Source organism: Nerophis ophidion, linkage group LG19 (assembly GCF_033978795.1).
Source record: "Nerophis ophidion isolate RoL-2023_Sa linkage group LG19, RoL_Noph_v1.0, whole genome shotgun sequence".
In the NCBI taxonomy this organism is placed as follows: Eukaryota; Metazoa; Chordata; class Actinopteri; order Syngnathiformes; family Syngnathidae; genus Nerophis; species Nerophis ophidion.
In genome coordinates, this window is record NC_084629.1 from 22,640,548 (window position 1) to 22,666,736 (window position 26,189).

The 26,189-nt window shown below is 38.7% G+C and overlaps 2 protein-coding genes across 4 annotated transcripts in view; one reads left to right on the forward strand and one right to left on the reverse strand.

Annotated features, from left to right (window-relative positions):
- wars2 (tryptophanyl tRNA synthetase 2, mitochondrial) overlaps positions 1 to 26,189 on the reverse strand; it is a 229,010-nt gene that overhangs the window by 186,298 nt on the left and 16,523 nt on the right. The window lies entirely within an intron of this gene.
- hsd3b1 (hydroxy-delta-5-steroid dehydrogenase, 3 beta- and steroid delta-isomerase 1) lies at positions 4,643 to 26,189 on the forward strand. Its single transcript, XM_061879570.1, has 3 exons — positions 4,643 to 4,934; positions 10,777 to 10,941; positions 20,822 to 26,189. The coding sequence occupies exons 1-3, from the start codon at positions 4,784 to 4,786 to the stop codon at positions 21,628 to 21,630; spliced, it is 1,125 nt and encodes a 374-aa protein (XP_061735554.1). The 5' UTR covers positions 4,643 to 4,783; the 3' UTR covers positions 21,631 to 26,189.

The following is a 26,189-nucleotide window of genomic DNA, read 5'->3' on the forward strand; positions in this document are numbered from 1 at the left end:
TCGAGGCCTGCTTTCGCTCCAGAACAATAAAACAATATAAACAAGAATCAAATAGTTATAGTTGCATTTTACTTACACATGCAAAATCTCCAGGGCATATTAGAAAGTATCCAGTAACAAACGTGTGCGCATATTCAACTTACTTCGTCATGAGCGTAACTTCATTAAATATTCACTAAAACTGGTCACCAGTGTGTTCCGAGGCCTGTCTACCATGAATTGATAAACGTGGACCCTGACTTAAACAAGTTAAAAAACTTATTCGGGTGTTACCATTTAGTGGTCAATTGTACGGAATATGTACTGAACTGTGCAATCTACTAATAAAAGTTTCAATCAATCAGTCTTTTGTTCACAATTTGGTGTAGAGTTCTTCAGGGCCATGTTCGAGGCCTGCTTTCGCTCCAGTAAGAACTAACCTTGTTACATAAAAATGCCCCCGGACTCCAAAATACAAAAAATACTATACAATATACTGCAGAGCGTTTCAACAATGCTAATTTAAAGCATTAAAGGACAAAACACGATAGACAGTAAACCATCCATCGATTTTAATGATAGTGGTAAAGTAGGAATTTTTAAATATGAATTAATTTTAATAGCGTAAAGGTCTTTCGTTCCGATATGCATCAAGTCATTTACAGAAGGTAAACATACTAGGCTATAGTCTACTAGGAGCTAGCAGCTACACAACAGCTAAGCACACAATAGCACACAATCTAAACATAGGTAATTTTCATTGAACAGTATAAACAAGTATCAAATAGATATAGTTGCATATTACTCACACTAGGTCTCCAAGGCATATTAGAAAGTAGCCAGTAACAATAAATGATAAATAAATGGGTTGTACTTGTATAGCGCTTTTCTACCTTCAAGGTACTCAAAGCGCTTTGACACTACTTCCACATTTACCCATTCACACACACATTCACACACTGATGGAGGGAGCTGCCATGCAAGGCGCCAACCAGCACCCATCAGGAGCAAGGGTGAAGTGTCTTGCTCAGGACACAACGGACGTGACGAGGTTGGTACTAGGTGGGATTTGAACCAGGGACCCTCGGGTTGCGCACGGCAACTCTCCCACTGCGCCACGCCGTGTCCGCATCTTTCAACTCACTGTGTTAGGAGCTTAAAGGGGATTAATTGTTTTCATGCATTTTGGTGTGAGCTTGCACCTAATTTTGGATGCATCTGTTAGCAGAGTTTTGCAGTTTGGCTATGTCCTGGACCTTCTAATTTTAGACATTAAGGTAAGCGCCCAGCCGAACGGTGAATCACATAAAAAAGGTAAGATAAAGTATTCTATTCGTATAATCTTGGCCTGCACATAATCACATGAACATGTTACATGCCGTGACATAAATGCTGTTTTAAAATACTGCCTTTTATTATTATTGCACATCGCGCAGGTGTACGTACGTATTGTTGTTACCGGGTGAATCTATGGAACGTTAATGAGGTCAATTTTTGACTGTGTGTGGAGAAAAAAATCCCCAAAAACAACTTCATAATATATATTTAGGCGGTGTACATTTTCAAAAGATACATTTTGGTGCTTTTGGAGAAGGTGCAACGTGGTTTTAGACGGACTAAAAAAAAAAAAGACAGTCATAAAAGCGACTGTGGAGCAAAAGGTACACAAAAACATATCCAATACACACATATCTAGACCACAAGGAAGTATTTCAAATATTGAGCCTTCTGCCCGATTGTAGCTGAGATAGGCGCCAGCGCCCCCCGCAACCCCGAAAGGGAATAAGCGGTAGGAAATGGATGGATGGATGGATTAAAGACAATTTATGTCCCCTTTTACTCAACAATATTAGTTTTTGTATGTATTGATGATCAAAAAAATGTTTCATTGCAACGTTTCAAAGTGAGCTGTTATTGATAACTGCTCCATTTTTTATATTTTTAAGTCTCCTTTGCAAGTATGACATTAAGTCGCAATTACAGATGCACGTTCAAGACATTAGCTGGCAGCTATGTGTAGTTTATGAAGTTTTTGGGTTGTTGTTGCGCCCTACAAAGTGTTAATACTGTAAATATTGTACTTATTACGCACCAGCTGTTTGATTGTAATGTGCATCTTAGTTGTAGTTTTTAATTAACAAGGTCGGAGGCGATGAAATCGCCATGTAAAATCGCTAATGCTAATCAGTAGCATGTCAATGGCAAAGCCAATGTATATTAGCATCAAGCTAGCGCATGTTTGGAAAAGTGGAGCCTTACTTTACTTATGTTGCCGTGTTTTTTAGGGTTTTTTTTTTAAGTCAATTTCTCTGTTGGCACTGAAAACGGCAACATTACCAAGAGGTAATTTGGCTGAGTCCGCTCTCAGTGCTGCTGGAGTGATCGGCAAGTGCCGAAGTGCAAAGGTGGCAGGATTCGGTCAGTGCCAGAAAAGTACCCGTCCCTACTCACCATGAATGCACTAAATTGTACAGTTTCAGTAGGTAATGTTGTATTTTTTTCCCTCATTCCTGTGAGAACCCTGCGTGTGTCTGAAGAATTAAGGAGGGGAACTATCCAGGATTAGCTTCAGTGTACTCAAACAACCACAGGGTAGCATCTTTATTGTGTCGGTAGTGTTTGTTCAAAATAAAACAATATCAACTTATGAATTCATTAGAAAAACGTAGAAGCTCTAAAAATAAAAATATACTTGAAATATAAAGAATTTAGCTACTTAATTAAAAATAAATTAAACAAACTTATGAATTAATTTGAAAAATATGAGAAGCACTCAAGGTAAAATAAAATGTATTTAAAATATGAACAAAGTTTAATTAATGGCAACAATAGAATAATACTAACTTACGAATTAATTAGAAAAACATTAGAAGCTCTAAAAATTAAAAATAAAATATACTTGAAATATAAAGAAAGTTTAGTTAGTTATTTATTACAAATAAATTAAAGTAACTTATTAATTAGAACACTATTAGAAGCTCTCAAATAAAATAAAATATTCTTAAAATATGAAAAATGTTTAGTTAATGAAAATGATAAAATACTAACTTATTCATTAATTACAAACATATTATAAGCTCTAAAAATAAAAAATACAATACAATTAAAATATAAAGGTGTAGTTAGTTACTTTTTAAAAAATAAATTAAATTAATTCATGCAATAATTTTAAAAATATTAGAAGCTCTAAAATTATATATGTATAATTGAAATATAAAGAAAGTTTATTTAGTTACTTAACAAAAAAAATATTCAACTAACTTATGAACTAAGCACAACAATATTAGAAACTAAATATAAAAGTTAAATATACTTAAAATATAAAGAAAGTGTTGTTAGTTATTTAATTAGAAAAAAGTTAAACTCATGAATTATGAATTAATTTGAAATATATAAGAAGGTCTTAAAATAAAATAAAATATACTTAAAATATAAACAAAGTTTAGTTACTTAATTGAAGTAAAAAAAATAATACTCACTTAATGATTAATTAGAAAAATATTAGAAGCTCTCAAAATAAAAATGAAATATGCTTGAAATAAAGAGTAACTTTAGTTAATTACTTTAAAATGAATTAAACTAACTTATGAATTAATTTGAAAAATAGTACAGGCTCTAAAATAAAAATTAAATAAACCTAACATATAAAGAAAGTTTAGTTACTTATTAAAAACAAATTAAACTTTCTCATGAATTAATTGGAAAAATATGAGAAGCTCTCAAAATAAAATTAAATAAAATATACCTAAAATATGAACAAAGTTTAGTTAGCGAAAATAATACTAACTTAAGAAATAATTAGAAAAACATTAGCTCTAAAAATTAAAAAATATAAAATATACTTGAAACATGAAGAAAGTTTAGTAAGGTAGTTTTTGAAAAATACATAAATTAAACTAACTTATTGATTAATTTACAAACTTACAAGAACCATAATAAAAACGGTTTAATATGTAACTGAACATTATTTTTTCATACAGGCACACTAAGTTTTGCAGTTACAAAATAAAATTGTTAATATTTTTATTCTATTCTTAAATCACAATACAACAGTAAAAATGTCTGGAAAAAAAGAGCAAAAAAATAGGTATGTAATGAGTAAAATCTGAAATGTTCTAACTAATAATTAATAATAATATACTTAGTCACCTATAAGACAAAGCTGATATAACATCTGTTTTTAATATTCTTTTAAATAAGAAACCTTAATATGGCCCTTGTATACTTTGACTTTCCAGTAAGCGGCTCATGGTGGGAAAAACTTAGACACCCTCAAACAATGGTATCAAAAATTTTGATTTGACAATATATATTAGAAAATGAAGATATGGAATCGGCAGTATCGATACTGAAGTATCGATAACGTCACTGATCGCAACAGACGTAATCACTCAAAATGTGGCCGCTGGGGGGGAAGACAAAATGGATGACGAGGGCCTTTAACGCGAAAGTTTTCTTTTCCGAGTCTTGGGGTGTTAGAGAAAGGCGGCACAGCCTCATCAGGAGTTGTTTCATTTCAACATGGAGGTTACACGGCGAGTGGTCACATGCTCTTTTGAAGAAGTTGCTGAAAGTGAAAGGTCTTCTTTTTGTGGCCAAGCATCTTTGTGGTCACATGACCCGGGTCCACATTCCTCCTCTCCTTGGGAGAGTCCCTGTTTCCTGCTGCCTGCGTCACGGCCCGTCCCACTTGGTGAAGGTCCCGGCTGCCACAGTCCTGGCTTATAAAGAGTCTCGGAACCCGTTTGCGACTCCCACGTCCGACTGCTTTGTCCAGACCTTGTTTTTGTTTCGCGCGCGAGCCATGTCTCTGGGGGGTGAAGTGTGCGTGGTGACGGGAGCGTGTGGCTTCCTGGGAGAGAGGCTGATCAGGACCATCTTGGACCAGGAAAAGGTGGCCGAGATCCGACTGCTGGACATGAAGGTCCGAACACAACTGCTGCAAAGTCTGGACGGTAAATGGACTAGACCGATTCTTCTTTGAACTCATTCTTGTTCCAAATTGCACTTGAAATCACTTTAATATCACAGACACCATCCTGCGTTATGCTAATTAGGGATGGACATTTTTTGGGCGTCAAGGCCTTCTAGCAACCAAAAGACATTGATACAACGTTGATTACACGTACTTGTCCTTCAAAACAGATTTTGAAACAACGTTGAGAAATAGTTGTATTTGTTCATTGAGACAACATTGGTGTCTAATGTTGTATCGACGTGGTTGGTCGGAAAATGACCAAATTTCCATTTCAAATCAACGTCAGAACCGAACATTGAATGAATGTTGTCAAAAAGCATGTTGTTTCAATGTTGTGTTTGTGTTGTAGAACATTGGTTGGGAAATGACCACATTTCAATGGTCAAATCAACATCACAGGCTGACATTGAATAAACGTCGTCAAAATGAGTGTTGGTTAAACGTATTTGTCTTGTAGAATATTGGTTGGGAAATGACCACGTTTCCATGGGTAAATCAACATCACAAGCTGACATTGAATAAACATTGTTAACATCCATTTCTACCGCTTATTCCCTTTTGAGGTCGCGGGGGGCGCTGGCGCCTATCTCAGCTACAATCGGGCGGAAGGCGGGGTACACCCTGGACAAGTCGCCACCTCATCACAGATTGTTAACAAGCATGTTGTTTTAACGTTGTATTTGTGTTGTAGAATATTGGTTGAGGAAATTACCAAAGGTCAATGGTCAAATCAACGTCAGAACCCAACATTGATTAAATGTTGTCAAAATGATGTTGTTCCAACGTTTTACTTGTGTTGTAGAATATTGGTTAGGGAAATGACCAAATGTCAATGATCAAATCAATGTCACAACCCAACGTTGATTAAACGTTGTCAAAAAGCATGTTGTCCCAAAGTTGTATTTGTGCTGTAGAATATTGGTTGGGAAATTACCAAAATTCGATTGTGAAATCAACGTCAGAACCCAACATTGATTAAACCTCGTCAAAAAGCATATTGATTTAACGTATTTGTGTTGTAGAATATTGGTTATGAAATGGTTGAATTTCAATCATCAAATCAACGTCAGAACCCAACATTGATTAAACGTTGTGAAAAATCAGGTTGTTCCAACGTTATATTTGTGTCGTAGAATATTGGTTGAAAATCACCAAATTTACATGCTCAAATCAATGTCACAAGCTGACATTGAGTAAACGTCGTCAAAAAAGTGTTGTTTTAACGTTGTATTTGTGTTGTAGAATATTGGTTGGGGAAATGACAAAATTCCAATGGTCAAATCAAAGTCACAAGCTGACATTGATTAAACGTCCAAAAGCATGTTGTTCCCACGTTGTATTTGTGTTGTAGAATATTGGTTGGGGAAATTACAAAATTCCAATGGTCAAATCAACGTCACAAGCTGACATTGATTAAACGTCCAAAAGCACGTTGTTCCCACGTTGTATTTGTGTTGTAGAATATTGGTTGGGAAATGTCCAACTTTCAAAGGTCAAATCAACATCAGGACCCAACATTGAATAATTGTCGTCAAAAACCATGTGGTTTCAACGTTGTATTTCTGTTGTAGAATGTTGGTTAGAAAAGTACCAAATTTCAATGGTCAAATAAACATCACAATCCAACATTGATTAAACATTGTCAAAAAGCATGTTGTTCCAACTTTGTATTTGTGTTGTAGAATATTGGTTGGGAAATGACCAAATTTTAATGGTCAAAACGTCAGAACTCAACATTGATTAAACGTCAAAAAGTATGTTGTTTCAATATTGTGTTTGACTTGCTCAACGTCAAGACCTAATTCAACAAATTGTTTCAATGTCTCGTGCCTGCTGGGTTGATTCTGTAGATCAGGGTGTCCAAAGCCTGGCCCGGGGGCTAATTCCAGGTCATTTTTTAACGGGCCCGCTGCACATTCCAAGAACATTATTACCAAAAAAAAAAGTGGAATAAAAAAGCTAAAAGGGGAAATGTGAGGAGAAAAAGTTGCAATGTTGACTCTAATAACACAAAGCTGGCATGCAGACTGGTTGTTTTCAACTGTCATTGCTTAAAAATAATAATGAATCAAAATTAATGTTATTGACATATTTAAGGCTCCTATTATTACTTCACAAAAGTAGCGTACCACAACCAGGTGTGAAGGGTTTCTCACTTCTCTGTTAAGCGCTTTGAGTGTCTCAAAAAACGCTAATCTAATCCAATCCATTATAAAAATATTTCAAAGTGTTTTTTGGGGGGAAAATATTGCATATTTTGTGTGTTTCCTATAAAAAACTAAGTTTTCTATGACAAAAAAGGCCTAACAAACAACAACAAAACTAATAATAAAAACTTATTGATGGATGGATCAGAAATTGATCTGGAGATTCAAGCGATGAAGTGAAAAAAAAAGTATGACTTTTTTTAACACTTTTATGAGTAAGACCCTTTTGGATCCTTGAGAATTTTAGTGGAATATTTTTAAACTGTCATTGCTCAAAAAATAATATTGATAAAAATCTTGTGGATAGCTACCAAAAGCGCCTTATTGCAGTGAAACTTGCCAAGGGACATGTAACCAAATATTAACATTGCTGTATGTATACTTTTGACCCAGGAGATTTGCTTACATTTTCAGTAAACCCATAATAATTTCATAAAAGAACCAAACTTCATGATTGTTTTTTGTGACCTACAATTATGTGCTCCAATCACTCTATCACAAAAAAAATAAGAGTTGTAGAAATTATTGTAAAATCAAGACAGCCATGACATTATGTTCTTTACAAGTGTATGTAAACTTTTAACCATGACTGTTTATATATATATATATATATATATATATATATATATATATATATATATATATATATATATATATATATAAGTCATACCTCTATATTTGTATCTTGTTTAGACTTTTAACGATTACAATTCTAGATAAACTTCAGAAGCAAACCTCGCCCCCCCCCCGTGCGTCGGTAAGGTGGGCGGGGGGGTATAAAAAATATTCAGGAATTGTTTTGGATACAAAGGATTCTGGGTATTTGTTGTGTTGCGTTTATGTTGTGTTACTGTGAGGATGTTCACCCGAAATGTGTTTATCAATCTTGTTTGGTGTGGCTTCACAGCTTGGCGCATATTAGTAAGAGTGTTAAAATTGTTTATATCACAACCATCAGTGTACTCTGTATCACCCAGTATGCCTTTCAATCTTGTACGTGTGATTGCGGAAGCTGCACACATGTTGCCGGACTAACAATCGGTTTGTACATGCTGTTGAAGGTGTCAAAGGCAATGGCTTCACAGCGCGCCCATATTCTTGCCATCAGGATGAATGCCATTGGATATTCGCGAGAACGTTAGCGGCTCCCATTGTCTTCATTACTCTGTGAAACGGGTTTAAATAGCTCTGTGAGTGGTAAAGGTGGCCGACCTCTGATGTATTTCAGCAGGCGGGCGGTTGCGGTTCTGATAAAATGTTGGTTCAGGTGGACGGCGGGTGGATGACGACTTTGGTGATGCGGTTGCAGATGATATAATTGCCTATCCGCGCATCTCTACTACACAGGTCAATAATCTTACTTGATTATTATCTTTTAGCAAAGATAGTTAAAAAAAAATCCCACTAAAATCCACAGGGTTAAGGGGTCCCACTCAAAAAATTGTAAAAAAAATAAGTCATACCTCTATATTTTTATCTTGTTTTGACTTTTAACGATTACATCTCTAGATAAACTTCAGATATATCAATCAAAGTTGTTGTTTTTCTCTGTTTTGTGCCCTATTTGTCAAACTAAAAATATTCAATATGGAATATTTTACGAGAAGTAATTGGAGCCTTAAAAAGGTCAATCATACATAATTTTTAATTCATTACCATTTTTTGAGCAAAGACCGTTTTAAAAGAAAAAAATCACACTAAAAATCCCAGGGATCCGAAAGGGTCCCTTTCATAAAAGTGTTAAAAATAGGTCGTACATGTTTTTTTAAACTTTCAACTCTAAAATTTCTAGATCAACTTCAGATCTATCCGTCAATTATAAGGATTTTTAAAATGTTGTTTTGTTCTTTGTTTAGTTTATGGCCTTTTTTTTTGCCAAAGAACAGTTTTTCTTTTAATATGGCAAACACAAAATATGCAATATCTTCCCCCAAAAAAATATTTCAAAGTGGAATATTTGATGTGAAGTAAATGGAGCTTCAAATAGGTCAATAATTCATAATAACATTGATTTTGATTCATTAATATATTTTTTTTAAAAGACAGTTTGAAAAAATTAAATAACATCACACTAAAAATCTCAGGAATCCAAAAGGGTCCCACTCATAAAAGTGTTAAAAATAAGTCATACATTTTTTTTTTAAACTTTAAACTCTTAAATCTGTAGATAAACTTCCGATCTACCCGTCGATTAGAAGGAGTTTTTACATTTTGTTTTGTTCTTTGTTTAATTTATGCCCTTTTTGCCAAAAAACAGTTTTCTTTTAATATGGCAAATACACAAAATATGCAATATTTACCCCCCAAAATTATTTGCAAGTGGAATATTTGATGTGAAATCATTGGAGCTTCAAATAGGTCAATAATTCATAACAACATTGATTTTAGTTCATTACTATTTTTTGAGCAAAGACAGCGTGGAAAAAAAATCTCACTAAAAATCTTACGTATCCAAAAGGTTCCCACTCATAAAAGTGTTAAAAATAAGTCATACTCAATCAATCAATCAATCAATGATTATTTATATAGCCCTAAATCACTAGTGTCTCAAAGGGCTGCACAAACCACAACACAAACCACAACGACATCCTCGGTAGAGCCCACATAAGGGCAAGGAAAACACACCCAGTGGGACGTCGGTGACAATGATGACTATGAGAAACCTTGGAGAGGACCGCATATGTGGGCAACCTCCGCTCTCTACTAATTTTTTAAAACTTTTAACACTTAAATCTGTAGATTAACTTCAGATCCATCAGTTGATTAAAATGATTTTTCAAATTTAGTTTTCTTCTTTGTTTGTTTTATGCCCTTTTTGCCCAAAAACATTTGTCTTTTAATTTGGCAAACACACATTATATGCAATATTCCATAAAAAATATATCAAAGTGGAATATTTGATGTGAAGAAATTGGAGCTTCAAATAGGTCAGTCATTCATGACATTGATTTTAATTAATTATTATTTTTTGAGCAAATAGTTAAAAAAAAAAAATCTAACATTCTCAGGGATCCAAAAGGGTCCCACTTATTAAAGTATTAAAAATAAGTCATACATTTCCTTTATAACTTTCAACACTTAAAACTCCAGATCAACTTTAGAGCCGTCAATCATAAGTTAACATTTTTTGATATATATTTTTTTAATTGTGTGTTTTTTTAATGCACTTTTTGTCATGTAAAAGTTATTTTTTTATTAGCAAAAACACAAAATATACACTGTTTTCCCCAATTCTCAATATGTTTTTTTTGTGAGCAATGACAGGAAGGAAGTATAAACATGTCTGCATGGCAGCTTTGTGTCATCAGAGTCAAGATCAGCGCCTGATCGGTTCAAATGTGAAAGGTAGCCATCTCTTCATACCATAGTTGGTATCATTACTGTTGATATTTGTATCGATACGCCCACCTTTGTGTACATTCAAGAGCTCTAACTTAGCAGTTAGCTAAGCTAGAGCCAACTCGCGGAATGTTTAGCTATTCCTCGCCTTGTCGTCCTCCAGTGATAACGTTACATGTCAGGACTGTATTCCTCCCCATGGAGGTGAAGATTGTCTTTTAAAATGAACCTGTGTGGCTTCTAATGACATGGACGTGCTGTGCTGCCTTGCAGACTGCAAAGGCGAAACGAAGCTCAGCGTGTTCGAGGGCGACATCCGGGACGCCGACTTCCTGAGGAGAGCCTGTCGGGGAGCGTCGCTGGTCTTCCACATCGCCGCCATTATCGACGTGATCAACGCGGTGGACCCCGACGAGATCTACAGTGTCAACGTCAAAGGTGGACACGCTGACATGGAATGTTGTCGTTCGTCGGGCGTCGCGCTCTACGGGCACAGCTCAAAGCATGCGGTGGTCTTTTTGATATTTTTATTTTCAAATAGTAAAATAAAAATATATTCTTTTTTTTCAACTTTTAGGAATCACCTCAAGTTTAGTCCCGGGGACCCAAAAGGATCTCAGTCATAAAAATGTTAAAACGGAGTCATATATTATTCAAATGTCTCGATCAACTTCAGATCTATCCGTTGCTATAAAGTTTTAATATTTGTTCCGGTTTTATGACCTTTTTGTTAAAGAAACCCCTGTTTTTTTGGTAAAAAAACAAGATATGCAATATGTTCCACCAAAATATGTGTATTTAATGCGAAATAATTGGAGCCTTAAATAGGTCAATAATTCCTAACATTGATTTTAATTCATTATTATTTTTGAGCAATGACAGTTAAAAACTAAAAATCCCACTAAAATTCCCATGGACCCAAAAATTAAATTCAAAATATATTTTTATGTTTTTTACTTTCAGTGCTTAAATCTGTAGATCATCTTGAGCTGCATTTGCCAAATATATATATATTTTTAAAATGTTTGTTTTGTGCCCTTTTTGTCGTTGAAAACTTGTTTTCTTTATGGCAAAACTACAAAATATGCAATATTTTCCCTCAAAAATATTTAAAAGTGGAATATTTGATTTTAAGTTAAAGTTAAAATACCAATGATTGTCACACACATACTAGATGTGGCGAAATTATTCTCTGCATTTGACCCATCATTGATGTGAAATAATTGGAGCCTTAAATAGTTTAATAATTCAAAACAACATTGATTTTGATTCATTATTATTTTTTGAGCAAAGACAGTTAAAAAAAATCTCACTAAAATTCTCATGGCCCTAAAAGAATCCCACTCATTAAAGTGTTAACAAAATAAATTTGAACATTAGGATTATCATTATTTTATTTTATTTTTTACTTTCAATGTTTGAATCTTTAGATGAACATCAGATCCATCTGTCCATTATAAGTTATTTTTATTTTTTTTATTTGGGTTTTATGTCCCCTTTTTGTCGAAGAAAACTAGAATTTTTTTATTGCAAAAATACATTTCCCCAAAAAAAACATTTCAAAGAGGAATATTTGATGATGGAGTTTTAAATAGGTCAATAATTCATAACAACATTGATTTTGATACATTATTATTTTTGGAGCAATGACAGTTTTAAAGTGAATAAACAGTGTACATAGAAGCTTTGTGTTATAAGAGTCGACATTGCAACATATTCTCGTTACATTTCACCTGTTTGCACTTTTATTCCACTTTTTATTGGTTTTTTTGTAATAGTATTTTTAGAATGCGCTGTGGGCCCCTTGAAAAGTTAGCAGCGGGCCGCTGTGTCGCACCCGAAGCTAATGTTTTAACAACCTGTGGCACAATCAATAGCGCTCTAACATTAGCATGATAGCTTTTTTTTTTTTATTCAGTTTTTTTCAAATTTTGCAGGTAAACACATCAACCTCAAATATTGTGATCCTTGACGAATGCTACCTGTTAGCATGCTAACGATAGTAAAGGGGCTTTTTTTAGAACATTTTATAGGTGTACCCCTGAGTCACATTTTGGTGCTCAATGTATGATAATGTTAGCATGCTAGTATTTTTAACCAATCTTTTAGTTGTACATCAGAGAGTAATATATTTTGGTACTTGACACATGCTTAAGTTTGAATTTTAGCATGCTAATATTAGCGTGCTAGCGTTTTAAACTAATCTAACAGATATACACCTCAGGGTCATCATTCGGTATTTTACTAATGCTAACTATAAGCATGCACTTGTTAGAATAAGTTTGTGCTTTTTTAGCTAAAATTTTTTCTTACATGACGCTATCTGACCAGTGTGCTTAGTATTTCAGTTCGGCTTTAGCTCTTTAGCCTTCACATAAAAATGTAATTGAAATTGCATCTTGTAGTTCTTTGTAAAAAAAAAAAGTATATATTCTACTTGATGTGAAGGTGAAAATGCATGCTTTGATTTGTCAGTCTGTGGCACTCAAGGTTTAGGTATCCCTGACTTAAAGGGTTTTTAAACTGTGGCAGCAGTACCTGGCTGGTACGTGAGTTCAATGTGGAGGTTTTTCAAATACGTCCTTAAGACTGAACCTGAAACTGTAAAGCAGGGGTGTTCAAACTGTGGCCCGGGGTCCATTTTTTAACGTCTCCCAGCGCATTCTACAAATAATATTTTTTTAAAAACTGTATAAAAAAACATAAACAGTGGAATAAAAGAGCAAAGAGGTGAAATGTGACGATAAAAAGTTGCAATGTTGACTAACTTGACTCTGATAACAAAAATGTGCCATGCAGACTGTTTTTTACTTTAAAACCGTCATTGCTCAAAAAAATAATAATGCATCAAAATCAATGTTATGAATTATTGACATATTTAAGGCTTCAAATACTTCACATCAAATATTGAACTTTGAAATTTTTGGGGGGTAAAATATTGCATATTTTGTGTTTTTGCCATTAAAAATCTTAACACATTTAATAGTTTAGAGTAGTATAGAATATGATAAAATAGAGACTTATGTGTTGAAAAATAATGTATCGCATCTTATTTTTATCACTTTTATGAGTGGGACCCTTTTGGATCCCCAAATTTTTTTTAAATTTTCATTACTCAAAAAATAAAGAATAAATCAAAATCAATGTTGTTATGAAGTATTGACCTATTTAAGGCTCAAATAATTCACATCAACTATTATACTTAGAAAAATTTGGGGGGAAAATATTACATATTTTGGGTATAAAACAATATTTTCTTTTACAAAAAGGGCATACTTTAAAAAAAAAAAACACATGAAAAGAATAATAAAAACTTGTAATCAACAGAGAGATCTGAAGTTGATCTAAAGACTTAAATGTTGAAAGCCAAAAAAAATATATATATATATATATACACACACACACACACACACACGGTGGAAGAGGGGTTAGTGCGTCTGCCTCACAATACGAAGGTCCTGTAGTCCTGGGTTCAATCCCAGGCTCGGGATCTTTCTGTGTGGAGTTTGCATGTCCTCCCCGTGAATGCATGGGTTCCCTCAGGGTACTCCGGCTTCCTCCCACTTCCAAAGACATGCACCTGGGGATAGGTTGATTGGCAACACTAAATTGGCCCTAGTGTGTGAATGTTGTCTGTCCATCTGTGTTGGCCCTGCGATGAAGTGGCGACTTGTCCAGGGTGTACCACGCCCGATTGTAGCTGAGATAGGCGCCAGCGCCCACCGCGACCCCAAAAGGGAATAAGCGGTAGAAAATGGATGGATGGATGGATAGATAGATTAGATATATATATTATATATATATATATATATATATATATATATATATATATATATATATATATATATATATATATATATATATATATATTATATATATATATATATATATATATATATATATATATATATATATATATATATATATATATATATATATATATATATATATATATATACATATATTAGGGCTGGGCAACGATTAAACATTTTAATCGAAGTTAATCACACTTTTTCTCCGATTAATGGCGATTAACTGCATTGTATACGCAAAGCCCAATAATTAATTCAAAAGTAGTGTGTAGTGCACCTTCATTGGAATATTCTCCCACATGAACAAAAGTGCCAAAACATTTGTTGTGCAAGCACAATTTAAATCAGTACTTGTTAAACAGTAGCAGTTAAATAACATATTTTATGAAAATCAGCTCAAAAAATGTAAATACAAACATTTAAGCTTATTGCCACTGCCAGGGTATTTAAGTTATCCTGTTTGTTATGGAAAATAAATATAATCCACATACAAATCTCTGAGCCCCAATCATAACATCTGAACAGTCAATTTCTGAGGTAACAGCAGAAACATTTTTTTTATCAGGGATCTTATGTTTAAAAAACCTATATTATAGGTAGTTGGCTGTTTTACTCGAAGACCTCTATGAAGAAGACAAAACATGGACCCAGATTTCCCTCGCCCGGACGCGGGTCACCGGGGCCCCCCTCTGGAGCCAGGCCCGGAGGTGGGGCACGATGGCGAGCGCCTGGTGGCCGGGCCTGTTCCCATGGGGCCCGGCCGGGCACAGCCCGAAGAGGCAACGTGAGTCACCCCTCCAATGGGCTCACCAACCATAGCAGGGGCCATAGAGTTCGGGTGCAATGTGAGCTGGGCGACAGCCGAAGGCAGGGCACTTGGCGGTCCGATCCTCGGCTACAGAAGCTAGCTCTTGGGACGTGGAACATCACCTCACTGGGGGTGAAAGCGCCTGAGCTAGTGCGCGAAGTAGAGAAGTTCCGGCTGGATATAGTCGGACTCACTTTGACGCACAGCAAGGGCTCTGGAACCACTTCTCTCGAGAGGGACTGGACCCTCTTCCACTCTGGCGTTGCCGACAGTGAGAGGCGACGGGCTGGGGTGGCAATTCTGGTTGCCCCCCGGCTTAAAGCCTGCACGTTTGAGTTCAACCCAGTGGACGAAAGGATTGCCTCCCTCCGCCTTCGGGTGGGGGGACGGGTCCTGACTGTTGTTTGTGCTTACGCACCAAACAGCAGTCCAGAGTACCCAACCTTTTTGGGTACACTCGAGGGAGTACTGGAAAGTGCTCCCCCGGGTGATTCCCTTGTCCTACTGGGGGACTTCAACGCTCATGTTGGCAACAACAGTGAAACCTGGAGAGGCATGATTGGGAAAAATGGCCACCCGGATCTGAACCCGAGTGGTGTTTTGTTATTGGACTTTTGTGCTCGCCACAATTTGTCCATTACAAACATAATGTTCAAACATAAGGGTGTCCATATGTGCACTTGGCACCAGGACACCCTAGGCCGCAGTTCCATGATCGACTTTGTAGTTGTGTCATCGGATTTGCGGCCTTATGTTTTGGACACTCGGGTGAAGAGAGGGGCGGAGCTTTCTACCGATCACCACCTGGTGGTGAGTTGGCTGCGATGGTGGGGGAGGATGCCGGACCGACCTGGCAGGCCCAAACGCATTGTGAGGGTCTGCTGGGAAAGTCTGGCAGAGTCTCCTGTCAGAGAAAGTTTCAATTCCCACCTCCAGAAGAACTTCGAACATGTCACGAGGGAGGTGCTGGACATTGAGTCTGAGTGGACCATGTTCCGCACCTCTATTGTCGAGGCGGCTGATTGGAGCTGTGGCCGCAAGGTAGTTGGTGCCTGTCGGGGCGGCAATCCTAAAACCCCTTGGTGGACACCAGCGGTGAGGGATGCCGTCAAGCTGAAGAAGGAGTCCTATTGGGCCCTTTTGGCTCATAGGACTCCGGAGGCAGTGGACAGGTACCGACAGGCCAAGCGGTGTGCGGCTTCAGCGGTCGCTGAGGCAAAAACTCGGACATGGGAGGAGTTTGGGGAAGCCATGAAAAACGACTTCCGGACGGCTTCGAAGCGATTCTGGACCACAGACCGCCGCCTCAGGAAGGGGAAGCAGTGCACTATCAACACCGTGTATGGTGCGGATGGTGTTCTGCTGACCTCAACTGCGGATGTTGTGGATCGGTGGAAGGAATACTTCGAAGACCTCCTCAATCCCACCAACACGTCTTCCTATGAGGAAGCAGTGCCTGGGGAATCTGTGGTGGACTCTCCTATTTCTGGGGCTGAGGTCGCTGAGGTAGTTAAAAAGCTCCTCGGTGGCAAAGCCCCGGGGGTGGACGAGACCCGCCCGGAGTTCCTTAAGGCTCTGGATGCTGTGGGGCTGTCTTGGTTGACAAGACTCTGCAGCATCGCGTGGACATCGGGGACGGTACCTCTGGATTGGCAGACCGGGGTGGTGGTTCCTCTCTTTAAGAAGGGGGACCGGAGGGTGTGTTCCTACTATCGTGGGATCACACTCCTCAGCCTTCCCGGTAAGGTTTATTCAGGTGTACTGGAGAGGAGGCTATGCCGGATAGTCGAACCTCGGATTCAGGAGGAGCAGTGTGGTTTTTGTCCTGGTCGTGGAACTGTGGACCAGCTCTATACTCTCGGCAGGGTTCTTGAGGGTGCATGGGAGTTTGCCCAACCAGTCTACATGTGCTTTGTGGACTTTGAGAAGGCATTCGACCGTGTCCCTCGGGAAGTCCTGTGGGGAGTGCTCAGAGAGTATGGGGTATTGGACTTTCTTATTGTGGCGGTCCGCTCCCTGTACGATCAGTGCCAGAGCTTGGTCCGCATTGCCGGCAGTAAGTTGAACACATTTCCAGTGAGGGTTGGACTCCGCCAAGGCTGTCCTTTGTCACCGATTCTGTTCATAACTTTTATGGACAGAATTTCTAGGCGCAGTCAAGGCGTTGAGGGGTTCCGGTTTGGTGGCCGCAAGATTAGGTCCCTACTTTTTGCAGATGATGTGGTCCTGATGGCTTCATCTGACCGGGATCTTCAGCTCTCACTGGATCGGTTTGCAGCCGAGTGTGAAGCGACCGGAATGAGAATCAGCACCTCCAAGTCCGAGTCCATGGTTCTCGCCCGGAAAAGGGTGGAGTGCCACCTCCGGGTTGGGGAGGAGACTCTGCCCCAAGTGGAGGAGTTCAAGTACCTAGGAGTCTTGTTCACGAGTGAGGGAAGAGTGGATCGTGAGATCGACAGGCGGATCGGTGCGGCGTCTTCAGTAATGCGGACGTTGTACCAATACGTTGTGGTGAAGAAGGAGCTGAGCCGGAAAGCAAAGCTCTCAATTTACCGGTCGATCTACGTTCCTATCCTCACCAAAGCTCATGACCGAAAGGATAAGATCACGGGTACAAGCGGCCGAAATGAGTTTCCTCCACCGTGTGGCGGGGCTCTCCCTTAGAGATAGGGTGAGAAGCTCTGCCATCCGGGAGGAACTCAAAGTAAAGCCGCTGCTCCTCCACATCGAGAGGAGCCAGATGAGGTGGTTCGGGCATCTGGTCAGGATGCCACCCGAACGCATCAAATATTACAATTTGAAATATTTTTGGGGGGGAAATGCTGCATATTTTATGTAAAAAACATTTTCTTTGACAAAAAAGGCCCTGCGACAAGGTGGCGACTTGTCCAGGGTGTACCCCGCCTTCCGCCCGATTGTAGCTGAGATAGGCGCCAGCGCCCCCCGCGACCCCGAAAGGGAATAAGCGGTAGAAAATGGATGGATGGATGGAAAAAGGCATAAAACAAAAATTTAAAAAACACATGAAAAATAATAAAAACATGTATTCAACGGAGAGATCTGAAGTCAATCTTTTTTTAAGACTTTTATGAGTGGGGTCCTTTTGGATACCCAATAATTTTAGTGGGGATTTTTTTATTTTATTGTCATTACTCAAAAAATAATAATGAATCAAGATCAATGTTATGAATTATTGATTTATTTAAGGCTCCAATTATTTCACATTATATATTACACTTTTATATTATATTACACCAAGCGGTGTGCAGCTTTAGCGGTCGCGGAGGCAAAAACTCGGACATGGGAAGAGTTCGGGGAAGCCATGGAAAACGACTTCCGGACGGCTTCGAAGCGATTCTGGACCACCATACGGCGCCTCAGGAAGGGGAAGCAGTGCACTATCAACACCGTGTATGGTGCGAATGGTGTTCTGCTGACTTCGACTGCGGATGTTGTAGATCGGTGGAGGGAATACTTCGAAGACCTCCTCAATCCCACCAACACGTCTTTCTTTGAGGAAGCGGTGCCTGGGGAATCTGTAGTGGACTCTCCTATTTCTGGGGCTGAGGTCGCTGAGGTAGTTAAAAAGCTCCTCGGCGGCAAGGCCCCGGGGGTGGACGAGACCCGCCCGGAGTTCCTTAAGGCTCTGGATGCTGTGGGGCTGTCTTGGTTGACAAGACTCTGCAGCATCGCGTGGACATCGGGGGCGGTACCTCTGGATTGGCAGACCGGGGTGGTGGTCCCTCTCTTTAAGAAGGGGGACCGGAGGGTGTGTTCCAACTATCGTGGGATCACACTCCTCAGCCTTCCCGGTAAGGTTTATTCAGGTGTACTGGAGAGGAGGCTTCGCCTGATAGTCGAACCTCGGATTCAGGAGGAACAGTGTGGTTTTCGTCCTGGTCGTGGAACTGTGGACCAGCTCTATACTCTCGGCAGGGTTCTTGAGGGTGCATGGGAGTTTGCCCAACCAGTCTACATGTGCTTTGTAGACTTGGAGAAGGCATTCGACCGTGTCCCTCGGGAAGTCCTGTGGGGAATGCTCAGAGAGTATGGGGTATCGGAATGTCTTATTGTGGCAGTCCGCTCCCTGTATGATCAGTGTCAGAGCTTGGTCCGCATTGCTGGCAGTAAGTCGGACACGTTTCCAGTGAGGGTTGGACTCCGCCAAGGCTGTCCTTTGTCACCCATTCTGCTCATAACTTTTATGGACAGAATTTCTAGGCACAGCCAAGGCGTTGAGGGGTTCCAGTTTGGTGGCCACGGGATTAGGTCTCTGCTTTTTGCAGATGATGTAGTCCTGATGGCTTCATCTGGCCGGGATCTTCAGCTCTCACTGGATCGGTTCGCAGCCGAGTGTGAAGCGACCAGAATGAGAATCAGCACCTCCAAGTCCGAGTCCATGGTTCTCGCCCGGAAAAGGGTGGAGTGCCATCTCCGGGTTGGGGAGGATACCCTGCCCCAAGTGGAGGAGTTCAAGTACCTAGGAGTCTTGTTCACGAGTGGGGGAAGAGTGGATCGTGAGATCGACAGGCGGATCGGTGCGGCGTCTTCAGTAATGCGGACGTTGTATCGATCCGTTGTGGTGAAGAAGGAGCTGAGCCGGAAGGCAAAGCTCTCAATTTACCGGTCGATCTACGTTCCCATCCTCACCTATGGTCATGACCGAAAGGATAAGATCACGGGTACAAGCGGCCGAAATGAGTTTCCTCCGCCGGGTGGCGGGGCTCTCCCTTAGAGATAGGGTGAGAAGCTCTGCCATCCGGGAGGAGCTCAACGTAAAGCTGCTGCTCCTCCACATCGAGAGGAGCCAGATGAGGTGGTTCGGGCATCTGGTCAGGATGCCACCCGAACGCCTCCCTAGGGAGGTGTTTAGGGCACGTCCAACCGGTAGGAGGCCACGGGGAAGACTATGTCTCCCGGCTGGCCTGGGAACGCCTCGGGATCCCCCGGGAAGAGCTAGACGAAGTGGCTGGAGATAGGGAAGTCTGGGCTTCCCTGCTTAGGCTGCTGCCCCCGCGACCCGACCTCGGATAAGCGGAAGATGATGGATGGATGGATGGACTTGAATTTTTTTTTACAAAAAGTGCATAAAACAAACTAAAAATACACATGAAAACATAATAAAAAGAGAGAGATCAGAAGTGCATCTAAAGACTTAAATGTTGAAACTTAAAAACAAAACAAAAAACAAAAATTAATTTTCAGCACTTTTATGAGTCGGGCCCTTTTGGATCCCCAAGAATCTTAGTGGGATCTTTTTTTAACTGTCATTCTTCAAAATATAATGATGAATTAAAAATCATTTTTATAATTTATTGACCTATTTAAGGCTCCATATAATTCACATTAAATATTACACTTTCAACTTTTTTTGTGTGTGCATATTTTATTTTTTTGCCATAAAAAACAGGGTTTTTTTTCAAATAAAAAAATTAAACATTGCGTTATATAATCGACCGATAGACCTGAAGTTGGTCTAGAGATTTAACGTTGAATAATAACATAAAATATATAATATTATGTGACTTATTTTTAACACTATTATGCCTGAGACCATTCTGGGTCACCCCTGTTTTGACACCCCTGCTGTCTAATGTTGCCAGGGTCTAGCACCCCAAGCCCCCTCCCCCCCACCCACCACCCACCCCCGGCCCCCAAAAAACCAGGGCACCAAACCATGACGTCTTCTGTTCTACAGGTACACAACTGCTTCTGGAGGCGTGCCTCCAAGAGAGCGTGGCGTCCTTAATTTACACCAGCACCATCGAGGTAATGGGCCCCAACCCCGAAGGCGAGCCTGTTGTCAATGGTGACGAGGACCTGGTCTACAAAAGCGCCCTCAAGTTCTCCTACAGCAAGACCAAGAAGGAGGCGGAGGACATAAGTCTGCAGGCCAACGGTGAGCTGCTCCACAACGGGGGGCGGCTGGCCACCTGCGCCCTGAGGCCCATGTTCATCTACGGCGAGGGCAGCCGCTTCCTGCTGGGCCACATGGTGGACGGTCTGAAGAACAAGGACGTGCTCTACAGAACCTCGCTCCCCGAGGCCAAGGTCAACCCCGTCTACGTCGGCAACGTGGCCGCCGCCCACCTCCAAGCCGCCCGCAGCCTCAAAGAGCCGTGGCGGAGAAGCGAGGTCGGGGGACAGTTCTACTTCGTGTCCGACGACACGCCGCACGTCAGCTACTCGGACTTCAACCACGTCATGATGGCGCCGCTGGGCTTTCGCATCCAGGACCGCCTCATGGTACCGCTGCGCCTCTTCTACCTGGTCTGCTTCTTCATTGAGGTGGCGTGCATGCTGCTGCGGCCCTTCTACCGCCTGGTGCCGCCAATAACCCGCGATCTGCTCACCATGCTCAACACGCCCTTCAGCTTCTCCTACCAGAGAGCCAGGAGAGAGCTGGGCTACATGCCCACGTACAGCTGGCAGGAGGCGCGCATTAACACCATCCAGTGGCTCGCCGAGGAGCTGCCCAAGGAAAGAGAAAAACTCTGGAAGAAATGAATGCAGACTATCCGGAAAAGGAGGGGTGGGGGGGTCCAAACTTTTCCACTCAAATTGGGAGGGGGATTTACCTGACATATGAAACGTGACGAAAAACACGTTTTAGCCGGCAGATGGCAGTAGAGTGTTGAATATTTTAAAATGAGCACAGCTTTAAGCACAGTTGCGATGCAGAGTGGCATTTTCCATCATTTTCAGCAGACTGCATTGCAAAATGATTATCCCCCACTCTTCCTCTCAACCACCCAAAAACAGGGCCATATGAATCCCTTCCTTGCTGTATACTGAATATGAAAGAATGCAGTGCCCATTTTCATTATTTTCATTATCAAACCAATACAATTTATTCATTTTTTTTTTTTTTACCGTGAGGGCACTCGGGACTCAAAAGGGTCCCACTCGCAAAAATGTTAAAACAAAAGTATTTTTTTACTATCATTATTCAACACTTACAGTAAATATGTAGATCAACTTAAGGTCTATCCGTCGATACAAAGTTAACATTTTTTAAATGTTTTATGCCCTTTTTGTCAAAGAAAACTTATGGCAAACGCAAAATATGCAATAAATTCCCTTAAAAAATGTAAAGTAAATATTTCATGTGAAGTATTTGTAGCCGTAAATAGGTCAATAATTAATAGCAATATGGATTTGGATTGATTTATATTTTTGGAGCAATGACAGTTTAAAAATAAATAAATCACACTAAAAATGTTGGGGATTCAAAAGGGTCCCACTCATAAACATTTTAAAAACAAGTCTTTTTTTTGTATTATTATTTCAACGCGTACGGTAAAGCTGTAAATCAACTTCAGTTCTATCTGTCGATTCAACGTTAAAACATTTTATTTTTTAGTTGTATGCACTTTTTGGCAAACAAAACAGTTCTTTATGGCAAAAACACAAAATATGCAAAATTCCCCCCCAAATTTTTTTAAGTGAATATTTGATGTGAAGTAATTGGAGCCTTAAATCAGTCAATAATTCATAAAAACATTGATCTGCATTAATTATTGTTTTTTGGAGCAATGACAGTTTAAAAAAAAAAAATAAATAAATAAATAAAAATAAAAATCACACTAAAATTCTTGGGGATCCAAAAGGGTCACACTCATAAAATTTTTCAAAAGAAGTCTTTTTTTTATTGTTAATATTTTTTCAACGCTCACAGTAAATCGGTTGATCAACTTGAAAGTTAAAACATTTTTTCAATCTTTTATACCCTTTTTGTCAAAGAAAACCCTGTTTATTATGGCAGAAACACAAAATAAGCTAAATTTACTCCCCCCCAAAAAATGTAAAGTGAACATTTGATGTGAAGTAATTGGAGCCCTAAATAGGTCAAGAATTCATAACATTGATTTTGATTCATTATTATTTTTGGAGCAGTGATAGTTAAAAAGAATTGCACTATAATTCTTGATTTTTTTTTTGTGGATCAACATCAGGTTTATCTGTTGATACAAAGTTAAAACATTTTTTAAATTTTTTTTTTTTTGCTTTATTTGTCAAAGAAAACTTTGTTTTTATGGGCAGAAACACAGATTATGGAATATTTGATGTGAAGTAATTGGAGCCTTAAATAGGTCAAAAATTCATAACAACATTAATTGAAATTCATCAGTATTTTTGGAGCAATGATAGTTAAAAAAAAATGCACTAAAATTCTTGGGGATCAAAAAGGGTCCCACTCATAATAATGTTAAAAACAAGTATTTTTTACTATTATTATTATTATTATTATTAAACGCTCACAGTAAATCTGTAGATCAACTTCAGGTTTATCTAAAAAGTAAAAAAAAAAAATTTAAGTTTTATGCTTTTTGTCAAAGAAAACCCTGTTTTCTTATGGCAAAAAGACAAAATATTCAAAGTTGTCCCACCAAAAAATACCCGAGTGAAAATTTTATGTACGTGGAGCCTTAAATAGGTCCATAATTAATTACAACTTTGATTTTAATTCATCATTATTTTTAGAGCAATGACAGTCTTGGGGATCCAAAAGGGTCCCACTCTTAAAAATGTTAAGAACAAGTATTTAAAAAAAAAACACACATTATTTAATTATTATTCGGATCAATTTCAGGTCTGTCTGTCAGTACAAAGTTAAAACATATAACTTTGTATTTGACACATACTAACTGTGTGCATGCTAACTGTTTTGTTTTTGTTTTTTTTTTAGCTAATTTTACATGTGTACACTTACTATTCATAGAACTTGGTACTTGATGCATTATAACTGTTAACATGCTAACATTATCCCTGCGATGAGGTGGCGACTTGTCCAGGGTGTACCCCGCCTTCCGCCCGATTGTAGCTGAGATAGGCGCCAGCGCCCCCCGCGACCCCGAAAGGGAATAAGCGGTAGAAAATGGATGGATGGATGGATGCTAACATTAGCATGATAGCATGTTATCATTACTATGCTAACTTTTTTTTTGTGGCTAATTTTCAGCTTAACACACCAGTCGTAAAACTTGGTAATTGACACATGCTAACTGTTAGCATGCTAACTTTTTTTTCTTAGCCAATTTTACATGTGTACGCTTCCAAGTCATACAACTTGGTACTTGATGTATTATAACTGTTAGCATGTTAACCCTTTTAGCCAAATTTGCAGCCAAACCCCTCAGAGGCATGTAACTTGGTACTTGACACAATGCTAACTGTCAGCATGCAAACTTTTTGTTATTTTTTGGGTAAGTTTACTAGTGTACATTTCCTATTCATATAACTTGGTACTTGATGCACTATAACTGTTAGCATGCTAACCTGCTTCACCAATTTTGCAGCCGAACGCCTGAGAGTCATATAACTTGATACTTGACACATGCTGACTGTTAGCATGCTAACATTAACATGCTAGCAAGCAAACATTATTATGCTAACTTTTTTTAGCTAATTTAAAGCATAACACCTCAGTCATATAACTTGGTTTATTGACACAAGCTAACTGTTAGCATGCTAACTTTTTTATAGCTACTTTTACATATGTACACTTTTTGTAGTCATACAACTTGGTACTTGATGCTTCATACGTTTTAGCATGCTACGGTTTGCATTTAAATTTGGCTTGCAAATTTTAGCATTAGCATTATACACAATATTTAAAGTCACATTTTTGAAAATATCACAAGTGTAAAAAGAAATTAACCCCAGTATAAAACAACCAAGATCAGCTACAACTGTCCATGTAAAGTGAATAATCTCTTCCGTGGTCATACTACAGACATCATAAAAACCTTTAATAAGAATACACAATGTTTTAGGTCACATTTTTAAATGTCACGCAAGTGTAAAAAAAAAATAAATAAATAACTTTTTCCACTTCCAATATGATACTGTTATCGGAGCCTTGAGTATTGTCCGAAACCAATATTGATACAATATCAGCAGGACTCACATCCATCCATCCATTTTCTACCGCTCATTCCCTTTGGGGTTGCGGGGGGCGCTGGTGCCTATCTCAGCAGGACTCACACATTCTTTTTTATTTTGTAGTGTTGAACCTACAAAAAGGTTTAATCAACAGTAGCTATAAAGGTTTTACGGTATACCGGTCTCAGTATAGTATCGCGGTACTAATGAATTAAGAAAGGGTACTATACTCTGTTTGAAAAGTACCGGTCCCCGAGTGTGTCGACAGAAAAGGGAGAACAGACGCATTTTGGCGTAAAAACTAACGATAAAGGTGAAGTTATAACACTGTAACGCCCTCAGGAAGAGGAGTTTTGAGACATGGCCAGCTAGCTAGTGGTGAACATCCATCCGCAGTCGGCAGTGTTTTAGCTACTTCTGAATCACTAATTCTTGCCTCCATGGTGACAAATAAAGTAAGTTTCTTACAAGTATCATCCCTGCAGGACGAGGAATAGCTAAACATGCTTCACTACACACCGTAGGAGGATACAATAGCTAACTGCTAACAGCAAGCTAGCACCCTGAATGTAAACAAATGCCATGGATGGATCTACACCTGACATCCACTGTAATGATACAAAGTACAATAGCGTATCTAGTCGAAACTACTATAATTACATTGATATTTTTTACCGTCACAAAATCTTTTTTCCTTTTTAAAAATGTATATTATGTTTATAAATAATACATCTCTGGACACATGAAGACTTTGAATATGACCAAGGTATGATCCTGTAACGACTTTGTATCGGATCCATACCTCAATTTGTGGTATCATCCAAAACTAATGTAAAGTATCCAAACAACAGAACAATGACTGATCATTACATTTTAACAAAAGTGTAGATAGAACATGTTGAAACATAAAGTATGGATGGAATGGAAGAATGGATTAATAATCCATTTTTACAGCTTGTCTCTCATAATTTTGACAAAATAGAATGGTAAATGACACAATATGTTACTGCATATGTCAACAGACAAATTAGGAGTCTTGGTTTGCTTACTTACTACTAAAAGACACGTTTTCTTGTATGTTCATTATTTTATTTAAGAACTCAATTGTTCATTGATTGCAATAATAAACATATGTTGAATGTATCCTAAGATTTCTTGTTAAAATAAAGCCAATAATCCAA

Bases quoted from the DNA above. Each gene is read 5' to 3' on its own strand.
- hsd3b1 (XM_061879570.1), top strand. From the start codon at position 4,784: ATGTCTCTGGGGGGTGAAGTGTGCGTGGTGACGGGAGCGTGTGGCTTC. The intron at 4,935-10,776 runs GTAAATGGACTA...GCTGCCTTGCAG, and splicing joins ACTGCTGCAAAGTCTGGACG to ACTGCAAAGGCGAAACGAAG. The intron at 10,942-20,821 runs GTGGACACGCTG...TCTGTTCTACAG, and splicing joins CTACAGTGTCAACGTCAAAG to GTACACAACTGCTTCTGGAG.